Source organism: Thermobia domestica, chromosome 7, assembly GCF_964235325.1.
Source record: "Thermobia domestica chromosome 7, izTheDome1.hap1.1, whole genome shotgun sequence".
NCBI classification, from domain to species: Eukaryota; Metazoa; Arthropoda; class Insecta; order Zygentoma; family Lepismatidae; genus Thermobia; species Thermobia domestica.
Genome location: NC_137460.1, coordinates 54,110,001 through 54,130,443, shown reverse-complemented (window position 1 = coordinate 54,130,443; position 20,443 = coordinate 54,110,001). Strand labels below are relative to the sequence as shown.

Sequence of the window (20,443 nt, the reverse complement as noted above, 5' to 3'; positions counted from 1 at the left end):
TTCTAGTGGTCTTTGTAGTGTCTGAAACCGTATTCATATTTATTTTTGTGTGTCCTTACTACTTCCAAAACGATGATGATGTATACATTGTAGGAAACGCATTTAAGAATATTCTGATCAGGTCCAATGTTGGTACAGAACAGGAATGCACCCACAGGAGGTCCATCGGGTCCGGATCTCCCCCCCCCAAAAAAAAAGTTCTTCAACATACATTTGTACAATTTCTCAATAAAACTATCATGTTTAATACGGAAATGATCGATGTAGCATGAAAATTTGATCTTACATTTCCTCTGTACTCTTTCTCTCATAAAAACAATGTAGGCTATTTATATATATATATATTTCTGGAAATATAGATGGAAGTATTTTACAATTATTATCGTATTTTTAGGCGCAGAATAATACCCGTTCAATGCTACATAGACGTAGTGGCTTGTAGTATTGGACTCCTCCTGTCCCCCCCCCCCAAAAAAAATCTGGGTGCGCGCCTGCCACAGAATACAGATAATCCTAATATGGTCCCAATGGTGCACTCGCAGTATTATACAGGATGTTTAACAGTACTCATTTTAATAGTACGTCTAGCGGTCACATAAGCAGCAGCTCGGGCAGGTGGGGGGGGGGAAGGGGTCATACAAATGCAGAATGTCTGTGTGGTGTATGGTATTCCATACTCACATAAATCTTGTTGTAGCTCAGTAGTCATCGTAGCCGTTATCTCCGGTGGCGGTCAGACATTGTCCCAACGTGTCTCATGTGTGCTCGATATGATTGTAGTGAGATATCGCAGGTCATCATATAAAGCATATACTGAAGAAATACTGCATTGCTCTGTATAAGTAGGCGCATTATCATGATAGATGGAGGCCCGCAATGTCCACATAAGTTCAGAAGACGTCATGAGTGCACAATGCACTAGTCATATGTCGTCATTGATACTGCAACGTGTCATATAAGTTTTTAGAAGAGTTTTTAAAACAAAAATGTTTCTGTAACCAAATTCGAAATCCCTCGACACTGATCAGAATATTCTGCTGTTAGTGCGACGTTTATCAAGACACTGCTGCTGGCAATTCTGATTACAAAATGACGATGAACTGCACATGTTTTGACATACGGTGTATTACAGTATCAACGGCGATGTACTTTCATAAATGGAGACCAGAGACAAATGAAATGCGTACTTCGTTGATCTCCGTATCACATTGATAGGTATGGGTCTTTTGTGGCGATTGCGAACACAAACTGGATTTTTCCAACTCACCTGCACGTCTACGGACACAAACAAGACCTTGACTGTGTGCGAGACAAAAACGAATGCAATCACTGAATGCTAACGCCAGAGACAATGCTACAGAGGGCGAGGAGGTATCATCTTCCCCCAAGACATGCATTGTAAGGTGGGTCAAGTAATATAAAACTATTAATTTCAACATACTACAAAATAACTCCCTCCCGAAAAAAAAAAAATTCTGTCCTCCTCCACTTGCCCGCGCAAGAAATTACAAACTGGCATTGAGAATGGGTCAAGGGTAATATTTCGGGAGAAATGTGGGAGCGCATATCTGTCTCCAACAAATGACTGTTTAGTATTCGTGTTTACACATGGAAGATCACAGTGGCTCTGATTGATTCGGAAGCCATCCTTCCAGTTAGGACAATCTGAACAATCCTTCTGTACAGGAGATCCTGGTGTGTTGTGCGATTTATCGTACATAAACACAAGGCTACAGAGCTTAGCAGATTTTGCAAGGGATATCTGTTAAGTAAGGTCCGTTTGTGAATATCATTTGAAATTTTGCATGCCCTTGAGAATGAACGCACGCGCAGGCTGTCGGCATCCCTTGTGTACGATGAGACGCCATTTGCATTCACGGTTTCAGACTGTATGCTTCGTAGTGTGAGGTCAACATGTTTTAGAAAATCGAGCGGCCCGACTGATATAGGTCATCCGATTCCTAACAGCAAGAAACATGATAGCTGTAAATATTCATCTCTAGATATATATGAGAAGTTTGGCGACAATGCAATAATGGTAAAGTGTAAAAATGGGTATGATTGTTCCAGGAAGTTCATGACAAATAACAACGGAGAGGAACGCCATCATTCGCGACTTGAGTCTACCGACTACCACTTCTTTCGCCATCTGAAAACCTGCCTGGCTGGCAAGCGTTTAGACAATGTTGAAGCAGTGAAAATGAGAAGTGAATAACTAGCAATCATCAGGCCGCCGAGTTCTATGAGAAGGGTACCCAAAAACTAGTTGTTCGTTACGATACATGTTTAAACTATTAAGGAAACTAAGTGAAAAAATAGAAAATTGTACGTGTATGTACATCCAGAAAACATTTTTTAAAACAATGTTTACTCGTTTCATTTCTCTTGCACAACGAACCTTACTTAAAAAAGGTATACAAGAAATCCTAGAATTAAATCATGTTATAAAAACACAAAATGAACACTGTATATAACATCCTTTCCTTTGTTTTATTACAAATAATATCTACAATTATGTATATAATTTAACACTGCACAGCTGTAAATTACTATCATCTTAGAGGTAAATTATAAAATCTTCTCTTAAGCTCTCTTTGCAACATTTAGGCAAAATATCGTAACACATTACAATATAGAACAATCTCATCTTTCAATTTTGTTAGTTATTTACAAATATAAACGTGACAACGCAAATAGCTTCAGATATGATTATGTCTCACTTTATATATATTATATATATATATCTATATACACTTCTATGATTGAAAGAAGTGCGGAGCAGTTAGTTAGCTATGGACTGGAGATGTTAACCGTGGTGGAGTACCCAAGTTCCGATTTGTTCGTGCATCCGCCTCCCGTTGACTCTCTTCGACTTGCTGCAGTAGCTGAGCTTTTACGGCCAGCAACTCACGACAGCGCTGAGCTAATGGATCCTAAAACATCAAATAACAAATAATAACGACGTAAGTACAAACATTCGAAGGACAGTTCCTTTAAAGTTAATTACCACATTTTGAAAGGATTTTAATAAGACACATTAACGAACAAATATCATGTACAAATTAGTACGAAACTTTCACTTTTTCCTTCAGAAAAACTGACCATCATCATTAGTTAAAAGGGGATGATAAGACATTCATTATGTATACAAAAACATTAAATGAAATCATTTATCAATTTGAAACACACTTGGCACGCTTCAAGAATATCAATAGATTTTTTCAACCTTTTACATACAGGAAGATTCAAAAGTTACCGAACTGAAATTATTTGGCTATATATAGGTGGATAAAAAGTAGTGGCAACACTGTTCTCACGTCAGAGGGTTGTGTCTCAGTAGTACAAAAGTTGTATAGCCGATAAGGAAATGTGAGGCGATGAAGTGTAGCAGTTGTAATGACTGTGTTTATTCCGTCAAAAGCAGCAGTGCCTTAAAATAGGGGAGAAAAGTGGAAGCGCCATAACAGTATATTTCTAAAACAACAACAACGTGCGTGGATCAAGAACTGAAGTCGTACTGAACACAGTGCACAACAATGTTTTCAGAGAGACTTCATCCCTTCACGGAAAGCACTACGACACAAGAGAAACCATCACCCATGCCATATTGCTGTCCCCGCGGGACATCGATAAAGATTGACGCACTGACGGTGTATGAAGCAAAAGGTGATAGAAATGGAAGGCGATTACATTGGAGAAACGTGACTGGTGTTCCTCTGTGCATAAAGCCATTTACTAATCATAACTACGTTGCCACTACTTGTTTCTAGCTCTTGTATCTAAATAAATAGTGTAGCAAATTATCTTATACTGGTCTTTTTCATGAAATACATTTTATTTTTTTAACTACAAAGCCCTTAAACTATCTTAACAAAAGCAGGATTCCCACAGATTTTTGTAAACTGTTTTCCCTGACAAAATTTCATTTTTTCACTTTTTCGTAACTCCATTAGTATAGTTAGATACCTAAACTAAAAGTAGGGCACTAACTAACTTTCTATAAAATGGGTCGGCCTAGAAAACATGCATGAACATATTATATATATATATATATATATATATATATATATATATATATATATATATATATATATATATATAATCGATTTACATGATACAGAGTTATACATGAACACACACGCTGTATTATCAGCTATTGAGGAGTCATCAGAGACAGTCATTAGATCCTGATAAAATTTATAAGCAGCTCCTTCGTGGCTAAGTGGTTAGCATGCGCGCCTTTGGCGTGGGAGACCCGGGTTCAATTCCCGACGGGAGCTCATGTGGTTCGGATTCCACGTTAATCAGTAGGTCTCATATAGAGACCTGCACGGGCTGGGCTCAGCCCGAGGCCCGAAGCACGGCCCGGCCCGCGGGCCGACACTGATTTCTCGTCAAGTCGGGCCGAGCTAGGGCCAATTAATTGCAATTCTTTAGTAATTATTGACTTTCGTTAAACGATAATTAGAATAAAGGCAAAAGTTGAAGAAGTGTGTCCGTGAAAAATGTTACAAAATGAGACTTTAAAAATTTTTCGGGCCCGGGCCGGGCTTGGGCCAAGAATTTTTAAAATCTTATCGGGCCGGGCCGGGCCGGGCTCGGGCCAAAAATCTCCAAAAGTTTTCGGGCCCGGGCTGGGCCGGGCCTAGGTACATTCGGGCTGGATTGGGCTCGGGCCGAAACATTCGGCCCGTGCAGGTCTCTAGTCTCATATAGCCTCGCTGCTCAAAGGGACGTTAAACTCAAATTCAACTCAAAATTTTTATGGAATCTGCGAAAAAGTATGCTTTTTGAAACTAAAAAAGACTAATCAAAATCAGTACATCTGTGTTTAAGTTATGTGTGAACATGCACGCAATGAAGTTGGTTAATTACGATATTAACACTATGAACCGTTAAGTGAACACCATGGTCTCGCTTCAAAGATTATAATCAGATCCTAACAAAATTTATAGGAAAACATTCTCTTTCAAACAAAAAGTACCTACAAAATTGGTGCACATATGTCGACATTATGCGTGCACATACACACAATTATGGTATGAACACTGTTAGCCATTGATAAGTTTCATAGTCAGGTCGGAAAACTATAGTTAGAGTCTCATGAAATTTATGTGGAACATTCGAATATATATATATACTATTTCAAATAATAATACAGAAAATGAACCATTAAGCTTGGAGCACCTGTGTCGAAGACTTATATTTGAACGTACGCACAACACATATGTATAAATAAGTCGAATCGAGAACCTCGTCCTTTTTTTGAAGACAGTTAAAAAGATCTATGTATCTCAGCTCAGAAGGTCAGAGACGCCACACTTTCTATATTCAGGAATTCAAGATGCTGTAGCTCAACTGATTTCTTAGTTATAAACCTAACCACACATCATGGCACAACACACCTTAACATAACCTAATGCATCTGTAACCTACTATTCTATATTGTTGTGTTGTATGAACTCTAAATCTTAAATAACCCTATTATTTCAAAGTTGCCTTCGTTATCGAATAGACTACTTACTTACCTTGACACTAAAGAACTTTTTAAGAATTTCTCTGGTATTAAAGAACTTTTTAAGTATTTCCCTGATAAAAATTAAATCCCCTGACATTAAATTCCCTGATTTTCCAGGTCTGTGAGAACCCTGAAAACAGGTTCCAAATGTCATTCATTAACGTCAAAGCACAAACTGACCAGTAACATATGCAGGTTGCAATTTTGTGCATTAGCTGGATGTCACTAAAGGCACTGATTTTGTACCGCAAATATTGGATAATCATTGGGTTGCTGTGGTATATAAGGTATTCTTTAGATAACCACATAAATAAAACTCTGATGAACTCAATCATGTAAGCGAGTGGCGCATAAATCTTTTGATGTCAGCTGTTCTTGGAAAAATTCATGAAGTATCTTCACGCTCATGTTAAATGTATGGGTTTTCGCTTTGTCCTGTTGGAACTAGCAATAAGATTCGGCTTTTCCAAACATAGAAACGATATGAGAGAGAATCTTAGTATCATAACTGTATCTATAAAAATTGGCCCCAGAGTTTACCGCCTACAAACTGCGGATGGTCTATAGGATGGGCTATACAACCGTACATGCCTTGCGAAAACGTTACAGCACGATATATATATATATTTTTTTCATATTAATACAGGAAAGCTCTAATACAATATATAGACAACGTTCATACGAAAAATGAAATGAAATCTTTAAGTTTTACGTACCACAGTTATGCCGGCTAGGCTAAAGGAGACGGTGATGAGAAATGAATGAAATGGTGGAATGAAGAAATTGGGAGGAAACGGGAGAACTCCCGAGAAAACCCACGCATACGGTTTGTTCACCACAAAATTCACTTGGCGCGGGCTGGGATCGAACCCAGAACCCCATACGTTCATACGATTTTGTTGTAAATGCGCTTCTACAAAAGCAATTCTGTTCTTGCTTAAGACTCATTACGGATTTACTCTCCTTTGTCCTCGACTTCTTACCAACTCTAATGCATCCACTGTTAATTGGAACTACGTGTCTGGTGATCGCAAAACATTTCCAAGGTCCCTCACAAATATCGAAAGCAATAATATTCATAAACATTTTCGCATTTTCCAATTATTACATTTTAAATCGCGACTTTTGAATCGCACTGTGTAACATAAGCGGCATTGACTTCTACAGGAGATCAATTTATGAAATATACTAATGAATTTAGAGTTTGTTGCAGAAATAATCTATTTAGTATATTAAGAAGGGGCTATACATAATGACAGTCGGTAGCCGGTAGAAAGTTTACGAAGATCTATAAGCTACAAGGATCAACTGACTGTTGCAAGTACGAGTCAAATTTACCGGAAATTACCTCTAACATATTCATTCTCACAGAGCAGAAAACTCACTGATGTGCCTTACAATATGACCTATTCATCCAGCGAGATGCGCCTAAATTTTTTATAAAATCTAAACGCACATTCTAAAAAAATGAAGCCTTTGACTATGTAGCGTACCCCAGCAGTATTGTCGCTAGTTCACTCACTCTAAAAGAATAATTAGATTGCTGCAGTATTGCTGTGAGTGTGAATCTTCTGGTACCTATTGAAATTACGCACAAAAATTTTATTTGCAGATGTAGGGAGGGGGAGGGGTAACCAGGGACTTGATTCGTTCTAAACTTTTTGTTTCTTTGCTTTTACGTTCAATTCCATCCCTGAAAAAATAACTTTTCCTTTTCAATTCCATTTTAGAAATATCTTCAACTTTCACACAAAGCCTATATATATATATATACACATATATATATATATATATATATATATATATATATATATATCTTTTACTAGCAGGTGTGCGTTCTTCACACGGGTTGAACGATATGCGACCTGGAACACACGCCATTTTGGTTCTTTCTTCAGGGCTTCTGAGATAAAATTTTAGCCTCTCCTTCCTAGTTACTTGGAAGTTTGCCAAGCCAATGGTGCAGATATGTAGGACAAAGAAACATTCAGTTTTATACGTAAGATTTAACTTTCTACATACATCTATACATCTCTACAGTAGCTTTCTACATATACATCTAAAATATATCTAGTAAATGCGTCTATAACTCTAGCAAAATATATCGAGTCAGATTTATAACCAAAAAAAGGGACAAAAAGATTCTTTAGACATCAAAGGAAAGTATTAGCAGTTTTTGATCGATATTTATTTGTTCCACACATAAATTTTATTCTTATTAGCCACGGATTATATAATTTTATCATAGGAAACAAGTCCAATACAGTGTTCATTAGTACAAATTATAGTTCTTGGTGTTGAAAATAGGGATTCGTTAGATCAGAAAAAATACAGCTGAGAGTAAGAAGAAATGATAAGTTTTCTGAACTAAGTGTTCTAGTAAGCCTTAAGATATTTCGGATGTCGCTTATCCCCGAGTTTGATTATAGATAAAGAAATGAAATGAAAAGAAATACTTCAGTTTAATGTCCTACGTTAATGCCTTTTAGGCTTAGGGAGACGATGATTAAGGCAAGTGAATGATGGAACTGGTGGAATGAGAATGTGGGGTATTCCGATAAAAATCCACGGACATGTTCATGAACTTACTCGGCCGGGAATCGAACCAGGGACCCAACGCAACACAGGTAATCACTCTATCACTGAGCCACTGTGCCTCCCTGATTATAGATAAGGAGAAAACAACACATAAAAAACTAATGGAAGTCAGAACAACGTTATTCCCAGTGTTATTTCTAGAGTAAAGAAGTACTTTCGTAATAAGTAAGAAGACAGCTTAGTTTAAATTGTTTTTACACTGCAAGAATGTTACTAATAGTGTGATGCTCACGCAACGCAAAATTCCCTAAAGGATTCACACTGACGAAAGCAACAAGACATCGCTGAAATGCTTACAATCAAAATAACCATTTGCACTGTTTGAAGTGCTTCACTGAGTACGAACTTCACAGACATTCGATATACATCTTATTAGTTCACTGTGTATACGTGTATTTGCACTTCTTACTCTTTGACTTCGTAAAACCTACCTGTGGTCTCATACTTGGATTCCATCGGCAATAATAGCCTTTCCATAAGCTCACATAACGCAAACTGGAAACAGGTACAAGAACGTGCTGATTCAGGTAGGCATGATAAAACGGGTTGCGATACTCATCAGCTTGACTGTTGATGTACGACCAAAGAGAAACAGTCTTTTGCTTCACTCCTTCATTTACTCGCTCTCTATCACTGTGGACAAAAATATAAAAATATGAAAAACTAAATGTTTAGTACACTTAAACACTCAGTGAGAAATAACACACCATTAACGTTATAGGCATTGTTAACTTTAAAGCTTGATTATCTTATTTAAAGTAATTCTTTGCACACTCAACATCGAGACCACCTAGACGCTTCAAGCTACTTTCCTGTTTTCTTTCTTTCTTCTCTCGCTATTTCCTTCCCTTAGTATTTAATGAATCATTTAACGAAAGAGCCTACAGCAGTAATTTCCAACTGTCCGATGTATGATGTCGAGGCGCACTTTTACAATCTGAGGAAGGCAGAGAGAAACACAAAGGGGATGCAGCAGGAGAATGGAATAAGCAAGTCTTGGCATTGTACGCGTAGTCATGCATCCAAGAGTACTGTTGCCTGCAAAACCATCGGTGATCTGGTTTGCCTGTCACTACAGTCTTTTACTAACGTTGGGTCACCTGCCAGCTCTTTCTCTTACTGAGAAGGTGACCACCGAACTGTAACGTCACAGATCATTCAGTTGGAAATGACTATGTAGTATAACATTTTTGTATTTGGGATTACGATTCTGTACTTTCTGCTAAATAATACATTTTCATTCCCGTTTTGCAGCTATGACTGTACAAGATTGTCCTCCAAGAAGAAAATATAAGCTTTGAGTCTTTTGGCGGTAATATTACACTACAATTTCATCTGAATTTGTTCTTTTCTTGTCTCTTGGACATTATCATGTGGTTTATTCTTAATTAACCTTCTCTACTTAAGCAAAATCTTCACCCATAAATAATGTAAAAAGTATGAAAAATACCTGGAACATATTATAACTTGAGCTGCGAACTTTACTAAATATGTCACGAAGATTGTGAGATAATTTAATTTTGGGCGAACACAAGGAAACTAACTTGCTTCCGTTTCTTAAATCATATCATGTTTCAGTTATTACTACAATTAGGCATTTTCGAAAAATCTCGTCGGAAGAAAACTTACACACACGAGTGTAAGTGCCCGATGTATTCCAGTAAAGCTGAATATATATATATATATATATATATATATATATATATATATATTCTGTATCTTTGAACCAGGAAAAAAATATGGTATTCAGTTTTACTGCATCTCAAGCTCTCCACACCATCAATATCTGCTGCGATAACTAAAATAATCATAGATTATTGTACCATACTACCTGCATGCATTTTTTATATTATTTCCTTCCAAGACTGTCAGTAACATAACACAGTATGAATAAAATTATAGTACTTATTTATAATATCTTTTAGACTGTATGTTGTCCAGCTTATTCTTTTACTATGAATATGTGTAGTCTCTTTGGGCTTCATTAGAAGATATCTGAGAGAGGTGGTGGTGTGGCGCACAGTGTAGCTCACTAGTTTACTGCAATACATGAGACAAGATATTTCAGCTTGATTTTCCCTGGGAGGCTGTTTTTACAAGTAGCATCTGCGTTACTACCAGGAATTTGTGAGTTAGTGTTAGAACTTTGTAGAAAACAGTTACAGGACAAACAACAATATACACGTGCTACTTAACAGTGAATTTCTTTCACGTACACAACACATACACAATTTGTTACAGCAGAAGAAAAACTACGGCAACGAACGGCTATAGCGCTATATATATATATATATATATATATATATATATATATATATATATATAAACTTTCTCCCGATTCTGTCGAAAAGCACGCATGAGAATTTTCCTTCAAGCATTTCAACATGTAATGTGAACTGTCAATTGATATATCACATCTTTGGACTATACTATAGTGGAACGAACATTACAGTTGAAGAATTATCCATAATTTTTGGCTATGTCTCATTGACCATACTGTATGCTATTGTCTTGCTCGTGTAATAATGGAAAGCGTGATCAGGATATACTTCAGTATCAATTTTATCTCAATACGAGAGCTATCATCATATAACATTAATTTCTAGGTTAACAAAAACATTAGTTTATTTCGATTTTCTAGAAAATTAAGCAACGGGATTTACATTACACTCATATCACTTTGTTTAGCTCCATGGGATGTATCGACTGGTACACTCATGTCCAAAATTATTGTCGCATGTATATACATATGTTGTAGGAATATAATCTGACAACAAATTCGCCCGGTATTTCTTATAGCAGGGTTGGCTGGTTTTAACCAAGGTGGTTTAAACCAGCTAGTAATTTAAAAAAAAAAAAAAAAAAGGTTTACACCAAAAAACAAAGAACGAAAAATGCCTTAAATCGGGCGAACATCATGGTGACGTTTCCACATATCAAACCATCCGCATTACGTTTATCTACTTTTCACCTTTTAATCAAGGTGTCCCGTGTTCAATTCTCGGTCGAACCACAACCCATCTTTCAAGTGTAAACCAAGTAGCGATTTGAGGTGTCCCTCTAAGCAAAAATCTTCTCCGTGATAACCTTGGTATTTCATAAGGATGTTAAGCCTAAACATACGAAATGAAACCAAATTATATATTTCTACTTGAATGAATGCCTGTTGTTTTATAAAGAAGCAACGGTTGCTTAAATATATTAATAGATATTGGCAAAATTTATCAACTGCCTACGTAGCTTCCAACATCAGCTTGGATTTGACTTGGTTTTAATTTTATTGAATGATATCCACATACTAAATTTGTAATTTAATACCTCAGTTTTAGAGTAGTGATTATGATACGTTGACCTTAAAATTTTACATACAAATACATTTAAAGTAATAACAGGATTTTCCCAATGGCTACCGCGGGAGTTTCCCGATTTATATATAATTCTGTACAATGTTTTTACTTGTGTAACTGTTTATCTTTTTGTCTTTCTGATATGACTCTTGACAATTATATTAACAAGTAGGCCTACGTAAAGATCAGTACAACGTATTTTTATCACGAGTCCTTCGTGAGTCGGCAATCGCATTTGTGACCAATTAGTCCCGGTTTCGTGTCCAAATGGACAATTTCTCTTGGATGTAAGCCGAGAAGCGGTTTGGATTCCGCTTTAAGCTTATGAGACCCCTTCTAGCATAACCTTGTTATTGCATAATAACACAAAGGCGAAACAAACTAATTTCTGTCCATATCTATATATATAAAAGAGAACGCACAAATCCTTTGTTCCCTCATCACGCTAATACGGCTGAACCAATTTCTTTTATTTTTGGGGGGTTATTAGGATTTGGACCCTAGATGGTTTTTATCATATCACTTTAATTTTTAATTACCAGTGTCTTGAGATAATTGACCATTCAAGTGTCCATAACGTACAAATCCTTTGTTAGTTCATCATAGGTAAAAATAAACGTATTTATATGCAACCCGCATGACCGTGTCACTCGGCGGGTTAACATAAATGACAGGCGATATAATGTTAACATTTACTGCAATCTACTATGGTTTTTATCATATCACTTGAAAGCGAAAACTTCCGGGATGACCGCAGCGAAGCGGGGCGGGTTAACATAAATGACAGGCGATATAATGTTAAGATTTACTGCAATCTTCTATGGTTTTTATCATATCACTTGAAAGCGAAAAAGTAAAAATTATCTAAGTAACAAAGTTTATTGCGTTCCGGGGTGACCGCAGCGAAGCGGGGTGAACGCTGCTAGTTTAATATAAATACAGAGTAAATTATTTAAACCAAAAAAACCGGGTTTAAACCAAAATAACTGTTTTTTTTTTGTTTTGTTTTTTCAATAAAAACCATGGTTTCTTCCAACCCTGAATGATAGTATGTGTATAATCGGCAAAGGCATGTATGTGGCAAGCAGTAAATAAGAACAATAAAACGAAAATAAAATTTTATTGTCCATTTAGCAACATTTTGTTTTACTCATTCTAATTTTCGTATTTATAATTCTTTTCCTATGAAATTCACCACAAGTATACATTTTCTGATTATACATATAGTATCAGTATTAAAAGTACCCTGCAAAGTACCCTGTTATCATATAACATCAATTTCTAGGTTTACAAAAACATTAGTTTATTTCGATTTTCTAGAAAATTAAGCAACGGGATTTACATTACACTCATATCATTTTGTTTAGCTCCATGGGATGTATCGACTGGTACACTCATGTCCAAAATTATTGTCGCATGTCTACATATATGTTGTTGTAGGAATATAATTTGACAACAAATTCGCCCGGTATTTCTTATAATGTTAGTATGTGTATACTAATTATCATTATCAAATTATATTCTTACAAGAAGACAGTTGTAGATATGCGACAACCATTTTGGACATGAGTGTACACGTCTCATTTTTATCCTCCGTGAGAAAGGATACAGAGGTAAGCCGAAAGATTGCAAGCGCAAGGATCATTCAGAGTCAAAAATTTAAGTACCGTTATGTGAGGTGACTTGCAAGTGTTTTCCTAAGTACACAGCACTAAATCAAAATTCAGAAAACACAATGTGTGACAGTTGCCTCATATCCATTTTTTAATTTAATTATGCATATGATTCAATAACTTTATTAAGTGTCATTTTAATTTTGCATGCATGTTAAAAAAGAAAAAAGGAAAAAGAAACTGGAACACAGTATTCTTTATTTTCATTCCCTATCCAAAGATGTTTTTTTCTAATTTGTGTATCTTTTGTTGCGGAAAGGAAAGGACTTTACTTTCTTTTACCCATTATAGCAATGCCAACGTCGCCACGTGACCGCACGACCCCCCCCCCATATATATATATATATGTATGTATATATACACAGAACCATTGACTCAGTCAAGAAAGGAAACAGAGACTGCAAAAACTTTTAGCATAATCTTGTGAAGAAAGCAGAGAAACAGCATATCTACCAAATTGAATGGAATCGGAATGGAAGATAATTACTGAAAATTTGCGAGAAGCATATTTCAGACTGTTCGTCTCCAAACCGAGATGAGATAATTTTTTTTTTACACATCTATGAGACTCTAGCTCACGCACATACAGGACAGAACGTCGCCGACTCTAAGTTCCAGAGAATTTTAGCCAAAAATATTGTGAAATGTCAAAAAAAGCACGTATCTCGAAAACAGACGCTAGACCACCGTTAATGGACGTATACCTTGAATAAAACCCAAAACGCCACAAAAACCAAGGGACGGATCAGAGGTGAAAAATTAAGAAAAATAGGTTATAGCCGGATCCAAATCACCAGGAAAATTTGTAGCTACAAACTTCAAGAGAGTCTGAACTTATCTATGGTGTAGAACACAACTTTTCGATTTCAGTCATACACTTAATACAACCCCACGTAGAATTTTACACACACACACACACACACACACATAAGGTAAAGTAACAATTATGGCTGGCTAAGTAAAGCGTCCAGACTCCACAACACTTACTGACTTAGCCACTCAGCTTTAAAAACTTTCTTTAGCAAGCCACAAACTTATAACAAAATCAAGTTACTTACATATTTTTGTGTGTTATATATTGCGTTTGGAGTTAAGAGAAACTAAACTCATTTGACTCTCTCATTACATCCTATTGAGACCTAGTGATCACAATATTAAAACAGTAACATAATCATGGCTCGTGTAGGTAACTTAGATTCATAAACAGTTTCGAAAAACATTTTCTGCAACACACACATCCACGATAACAAAATGGTGTTAGTGAAGTGTGGTGACCAGGAGTGCTCTAGCTCGCACACGCACAGCGAGGAAAGAAAGTGCCGAGTGGATTCCGATAGAGAGGAAGAAACGTCCAAAGGTTCGTCGCCTCGTGCAGATAGAAACGAAGGCAAAGCAATTCTCCTTAGCGGCAATCCAACATCGCTCAGGGGACGTGAACCTGTGAAAACCTCTCTCTCTCTGTGTGTGTGTGTGTGGTAAGAAGGCGTGTAGTGAGAAAAGCGCCGACAACGAAAGGTAGGATCAACCTATTTTATTTTCTAGTGTTGAAAGACAGATTTTCACCCTTAAATAAAAATGCAAGACGTTGCTACGTAAAGATCAGTGTCAGAATAACCGATATTTTGAAAAATGTTAACTTTGCTTTCATCACTTCGAAATTAGTATTTTATTTCGGACATTGGAGATAAATAAGCAATAAAATATCTTCATTTTCAAATTAATGTATTTTTGATCTCGAGAAAACTAAAGCGACTATGCATAATCTTCAAAACCTCTACATTTTTGTTGGCTTAAAGAAATCTTTTAGTAAATTGCTTCTGCAAGATGTAGCTTAAAAATGGCTCATAGAGAGAAACTAACCACATGTAACTGTTAAAAAGTCCATATACTCTTCTTAATATTAATTATGTGATATTAGTTAGCAAAGTAATGCCAGCATTCAAGCTATGATTTTATTTTTTGATATCGATTTACTTAAAATGTCCAAAGCATATTATTGCCAAGCATTCCTTGTACGTATAATGCCTAAAGTCATGCATTGTATATTTTTGTTAGTATAAAATAATGATATGTATTAATATTTTCAAGTAGGTATTTGTAAAATGGAAATTAACTTTAATTAGGGTTTTAATGAGAGTTGAAAGAATTTAACATTGAGAAATCAAATAGAGAAGCATTTGTTAGAGAAATGATACATAAATCTTATAGGTAGCCATGTTAAAGATACGTACCCATTGGCTAGACATGGTATTCTAGCAAAATTAATAATTGTTTACATATAATAAAAACATTAGGCTAAGCAAAGCCACCATCTACTCCTCCTACGCAATAGGGAGATCAGAATCTAAGCGCATAGACAACGATCAACAACCAGGTCAGAAGAAAATGTTGCAACATAGTAAAACCATACAAAACAACTAAATTTGTCCAACTAAAAAAGCCCTTTGAACAGACGTCTTTGCATTATATCTATATATAATATTCATGTAGTAATTGTATTATGTGTATACATGTCGATATCTCATTTATATATTTGTATGTTAGTATATTTCTGTGTGTGCTAAAATATGTATTATGCATGGTAGATTGACGATGTAAATCGTATCTATATATAATCTATGTTTATTGTTGATAATAACTAAATATGTAAATATGCATAAGCTAGCTCCAAGGTTTAGTCGTAGTTGTAAAAGACTAAAACCCAGCTATCACTCAGTTATTCTTATAAGGCAATCCCATTTTTCTTTAAAAATTTCTTATCAAGTTTCTTTAAGAGCCATGACTTCTATATTTCCTTATGTTACTCATCCTACTAATTTACTTGATTTACTTAGTTTAAATTTCGTTATTCAAACGTAGATTCCAGAGAAACTATACACATTTTTTTTTTTTTAAATTGATAAATCTTGAGTTAAGGTATCAACTCATTAACAGCAATTATCTGCTAATCCGTATGAATTATGTCAATAGATATTGGCAAATGTAAGGTGTTATCAATTATGAAAACTCATTAACTTATAAGATAAATCGAAATTAATATACTAAAGACTTGTTACGAAAAACTGTCACTGCCTGCTTCAAGTATGTCAAATCATTCAGAAATTTATTCAAGTCAAGGTTAAGAAGGAGAAAAATTGCAAGAAGTTTGACTAGATTAAATTTTGGTGCTAAGGCCTTATGCCTTACCCTCTTTCTTTTTATATATATATTTGTTATTATACCTTCAAAATTAACTGTTATTTTTCGTTATACTTGTTTTCAACCATTACTTTTAATCATTAAAGCTTTTATTCACTGTTAACCTAAATTTGTAAGTTTTTCTTTAACAAACCATTTGTTGCATCCCTAGGTTCTGTAATAATAATAACTTTTTTATTAGGGTTTGATAGGTTAAGAGGTTAGGAAATGCAGAAAATTTCTAGTTCAATCTATCACGGGCGGAATTAAACTGATTTTCATGACTCAGTCAAAATTTGAATTCAGAATATGTCTACTTATCTCAACATTTTATTATTATTATTATTATTATTATTATTATTATTATTATTATTATTATTATTATTATTATTATTATTATTCCAATTTTCATAGAAAGTGAAAGTTAGTCTAGTCTGTCTCTATACATCAGACATTAGAGCGTAATTCTTTTTCAGAATTGCAGCATGTGATTATATGAATATGCTACAGGAGTAAAATAAATAAATTTTCGCTTGCTCTCACGGTTTAGGGGGATCTTATTTTTCTAAAAGCCCTGGAATACCGCGGGAAGATGGTATTTCCATTACCGTGAAATCAGTCTTCATTTTTTTAAATTAATCATTTTTTTTAATTAAGAGGGTTGTGAGTTCGAAACCCAAAAAGGTCACTTCCCTTTTTTTTTCTTTCTTTTTTTTTAAATACGCCTTGTGATTTATTTAGTTTACGCTTTTGGGTTAATTAGCATAGAGGAACGCATACTCATTTCGGTTCTTCCACTTAATTTACCTACGTGACGTAATACCCAGATCGAAAACAGTGCCGTATCGAGTCCTAAACCATCTTAGTTCTAGGAACGGAGACTTCAACGGTGGTGCTAACAAAAATAAATCTTGGTACCCAAAATTTGAACCCGAGTAAACTCTCATGGAAAATTTCTCTACTTTCCTCTTCTAACAAAAAGTAGCACCCCATAATATATTATAACTTTTTATACAATTTGGTTCCGCGAACAGAGACCTCAATTTTGATTTTTACAAATGCTCTAGACATTAAAAGTTACAATCGATCAAGAGTAGTAAGATATATGGTTATGGTATTTGCAGCTAAGAAACGCCATGATAATGTTATGATTCAATATTTGGGTCAATAACAGCTTGAAGTTAACTTGGAATCACTCTTACTTTAAAAACAGTCACAGAAAATTATTTGTTTATTGAAGTTTAGCGTCCTTTTTCAGCATCGAGGCTATATGAGACGTAGACATAACTGTTTAAGGTGGAATCCGAAACACTGTAATACGCTTGAATTTAAAGACTCTCCCACTGGGAATCGAACCTAGGGCAATGCACACCAAAGGCGTGGGAGCTAGCCACTACACCAGCGGGGAAAGTTTACATAAAATTAGTTACGCTTAATTACGATAAATAGTAAAATGCAATACCTCTCACTTATTTCAACTTCTGATTACTGAAAAGTCTTTGCACTTTCAATGTTTCGGTCCCCCCAGGAGCCTTGTTCATGGCGACCTAAAAACGGGAGTAACAGAAATAAAAAGTAACGGACCCATCGGGGAAAAGCACTGACAATACACTGTTCTATCAATTGCTGCTCTAACTCATCAAAAGGCGGTCTGGGATGCTGTGAAACTGTGGAGTTTATGAAGAACCAGACCGTGTTTCACATTTGTCTTGAAATAAGATTTTTGACGCTACAATATTGTGTTCTTTTAAATGTTTCGAAAGGACTGAAACCGAATGTTCTGTTTAGTATCACTAAGATATTCTTTAACCCATACTTACTTTTCGTCAAGTCTATATAATCATTCAAGCAGTTGTATTTTATTTCACAGATTTCTGATTTTCCATTTGGATCAGTGTAAATTGAGTAATATATTTGTTCAAAGTTTTAGTTTTAAAAAAACATTATTCACTGCACTTACCAATCTGAGAAATATAGGTAGTTTTTATAAATAGTCTCGGTTTTACGTCTGTCAAAATTTAAGTATCTTTTAGCCTGATTCTAACAATTTAATGCAGTGGCACAGAATATGCATTCAGACCACAAATCCTCAATGAATAATTAGTTTTTATACTTAAATTTGATTTTAACGACGGAAGCTATATAGCACGCAGAAAGAACTTTTACTATGTATCAACTTTAGTGACTGATGAATGAGTGGATTGGTAGTGTATATAATCGTAACGTGCAGCACGTGTATGATGAACACTGGTAACAAACTTACCTGTTAAAAAGAAACGTGCCAAACCTACACGAATAGAGATGGTCCAATATAGTGATCAGAAAGTAATCATTGAACTCAAAGGCATTCCGGAATTCATTTGCAATTTGCCACACACAATCAATGAATTGCAAAAAGACGGGTGATCGATCAGCGTCAGAATGGTGATCATCTCCATGACCAACTCTCTAAAAAGAATACAAGAAGATTTATATCAATTTACTTTTCATATCTGCGTCGTCAAATTCGGCTGTATGACGCCTGCCGGCTCACGGAACATGTCTACTTTATATGAAACAGCTTAGAATTTTAGATGTATCCCGAAAAATAGCTAAATAATAGTAGTTTATCACAGGTACAAGAAAAATTCTGGAAAATGTACGTAAATCAAGTTCCTAACAGCTGAAGGCACTTTTCTCTCTCTCTCTCTCTCTCTCTCTCTCTCTCTCTCTCTCTCTCTCTCACGTAGGTTGGAATTGTTGGCAGCGGTGCAGCCAAGAATTTTCTGTTAGGCGCACAGTATTTCTGCAGGAAAGCGCAACTTTGTTCTACATAACGTTTATTCAATTTCCAGTCTGCTCTTAGCACAACAAATACTAGTTCTTGAAATACACACTTAATTTCTATTTTAGTATTTACTTAGTAGTATCATACAAATTAGCCAGTATGCCTGGTACCTGAATGCTCTGCACCGTTGATGGTACTGATCTTTGGGTCATAGTAATAAAACCCACATAACAATTTTTTAATACATGTAACAACATTGATTCATGTGGAAAACAGTTCAAACATGCCTTCAACACATACCCTCAGTAAGTTATTAACAGTTCGGTAATTATCAGTTGCTTTTGTATGCATACCACGACTGGCCTTTGTTGTTTATTAAAAGTTATCTACTCACTGACGTTCCATGATAACATCTATCTTTGCTCACTTATGTTCCACGGTATAACCTATTACAGTATCTGAAAAATTATACTAACGCCTCATAGTAATTATTACTTTTAAATATTTGCTACTATAAAACTATGAATATCTGGCAGTCTTAATTAGTTGGCTTTTACATAAAAATACCTAGAAACAACCCTGATCTAGTTAAGTACTAAAAGTAAAGTACGTTCAATACATAGAAAAACAACATTTTTATAGTAAAGTTCACCTCTGGTGTAAGAAGTCCTTGGTTCAATCAAAGGCAAAGTGAATTTGTGGTAGAAAATATCGTGTTTGTGGATTTTCCCAGAGTTCTCCCGTTTCCTTTTGCGTTCTCATTTCATCAATTCTTTTGTAATCATTTCTTTTCATTGATTTTTATCTTCTTTCGCCTACAGGACACAATCATGAGACGTAGAAATAAAACAATGGAAAAGAAAGAAAAGTAAAGTTTGCAAAAATTTCATTCTTTTTGTTGTAAAAATAAGGTTTCCTTTTGATTTCATTTCTCGATTCGTTATCGAAATTAACCAGTTTCTACTGTCTTGCTATCATGATTTGAAGGATATGTCGCAATGTCTTTTGTATATAATATGAAGTTTTTTTTTTTTTAATTTTACCTTATATTTGTTGCGAAGCACAGAACTTTCCATTCTATATTCGAATCAAACAATTACAAAAATAAATAAATAAATAAATACATAAAATAAAATTAAAATGTAAGGTTCTTGCAGAAACATACAACAAAAGCATATTTTCTATTAAATTGTACATACTGTTCATTACTTACTTGTTGATACTTGTGTCCGAAACTAAGCCACTCCTTTTCGATCAGCACCTCAAAGCCTTTAATTGTTCGGTAATACGGGTCTAACATAACCATCGCTAGAGCAGTAAGCTGAAAATTTTACATAGAGTTAACTTTTTTTTTTTTTTTTTT

General features: G+C 35.2%; 1 protein-coding gene across 5 annotated transcripts in view; it reads right to left on the bottom strand.

Moving 5' to 3' along the window:
• Window positions 1–2,471: 2,471 nt before the first annotated feature.
• Window positions 2,472–20,443, bottom strand: part of mtm (phosphatidylinositol-3-phosphate phosphatase) — a 62,039-nt gene continuing 44,067 nt past the window's right edge. For all 5 annotated transcript variants that reach the window (XM_081764675.1, XM_081764674.1, XM_081764678.1 and 2 more), the window contains 4 exons: window positions 20,294–20,401; window positions 18,577–18,761; window positions 8,548–8,749; window positions 2,472–2,933 (listed from right to left, as the gene is read on the bottom strand). In XM_081764675.1, the coding sequence (XP_081620801.1) occupies window positions 2,787–2,933; window positions 8,548–8,749; window positions 18,577–18,761; window positions 20,294–20,401 (642 nt within the window). In that variant the 3' untranslated portion in view covers window positions 2,472–2,786. The remainder of the gene's footprint in view (window positions 2,934–8,547; window positions 8,750–18,576; window positions 18,762–20,293; window positions 20,402–20,443) is intronic.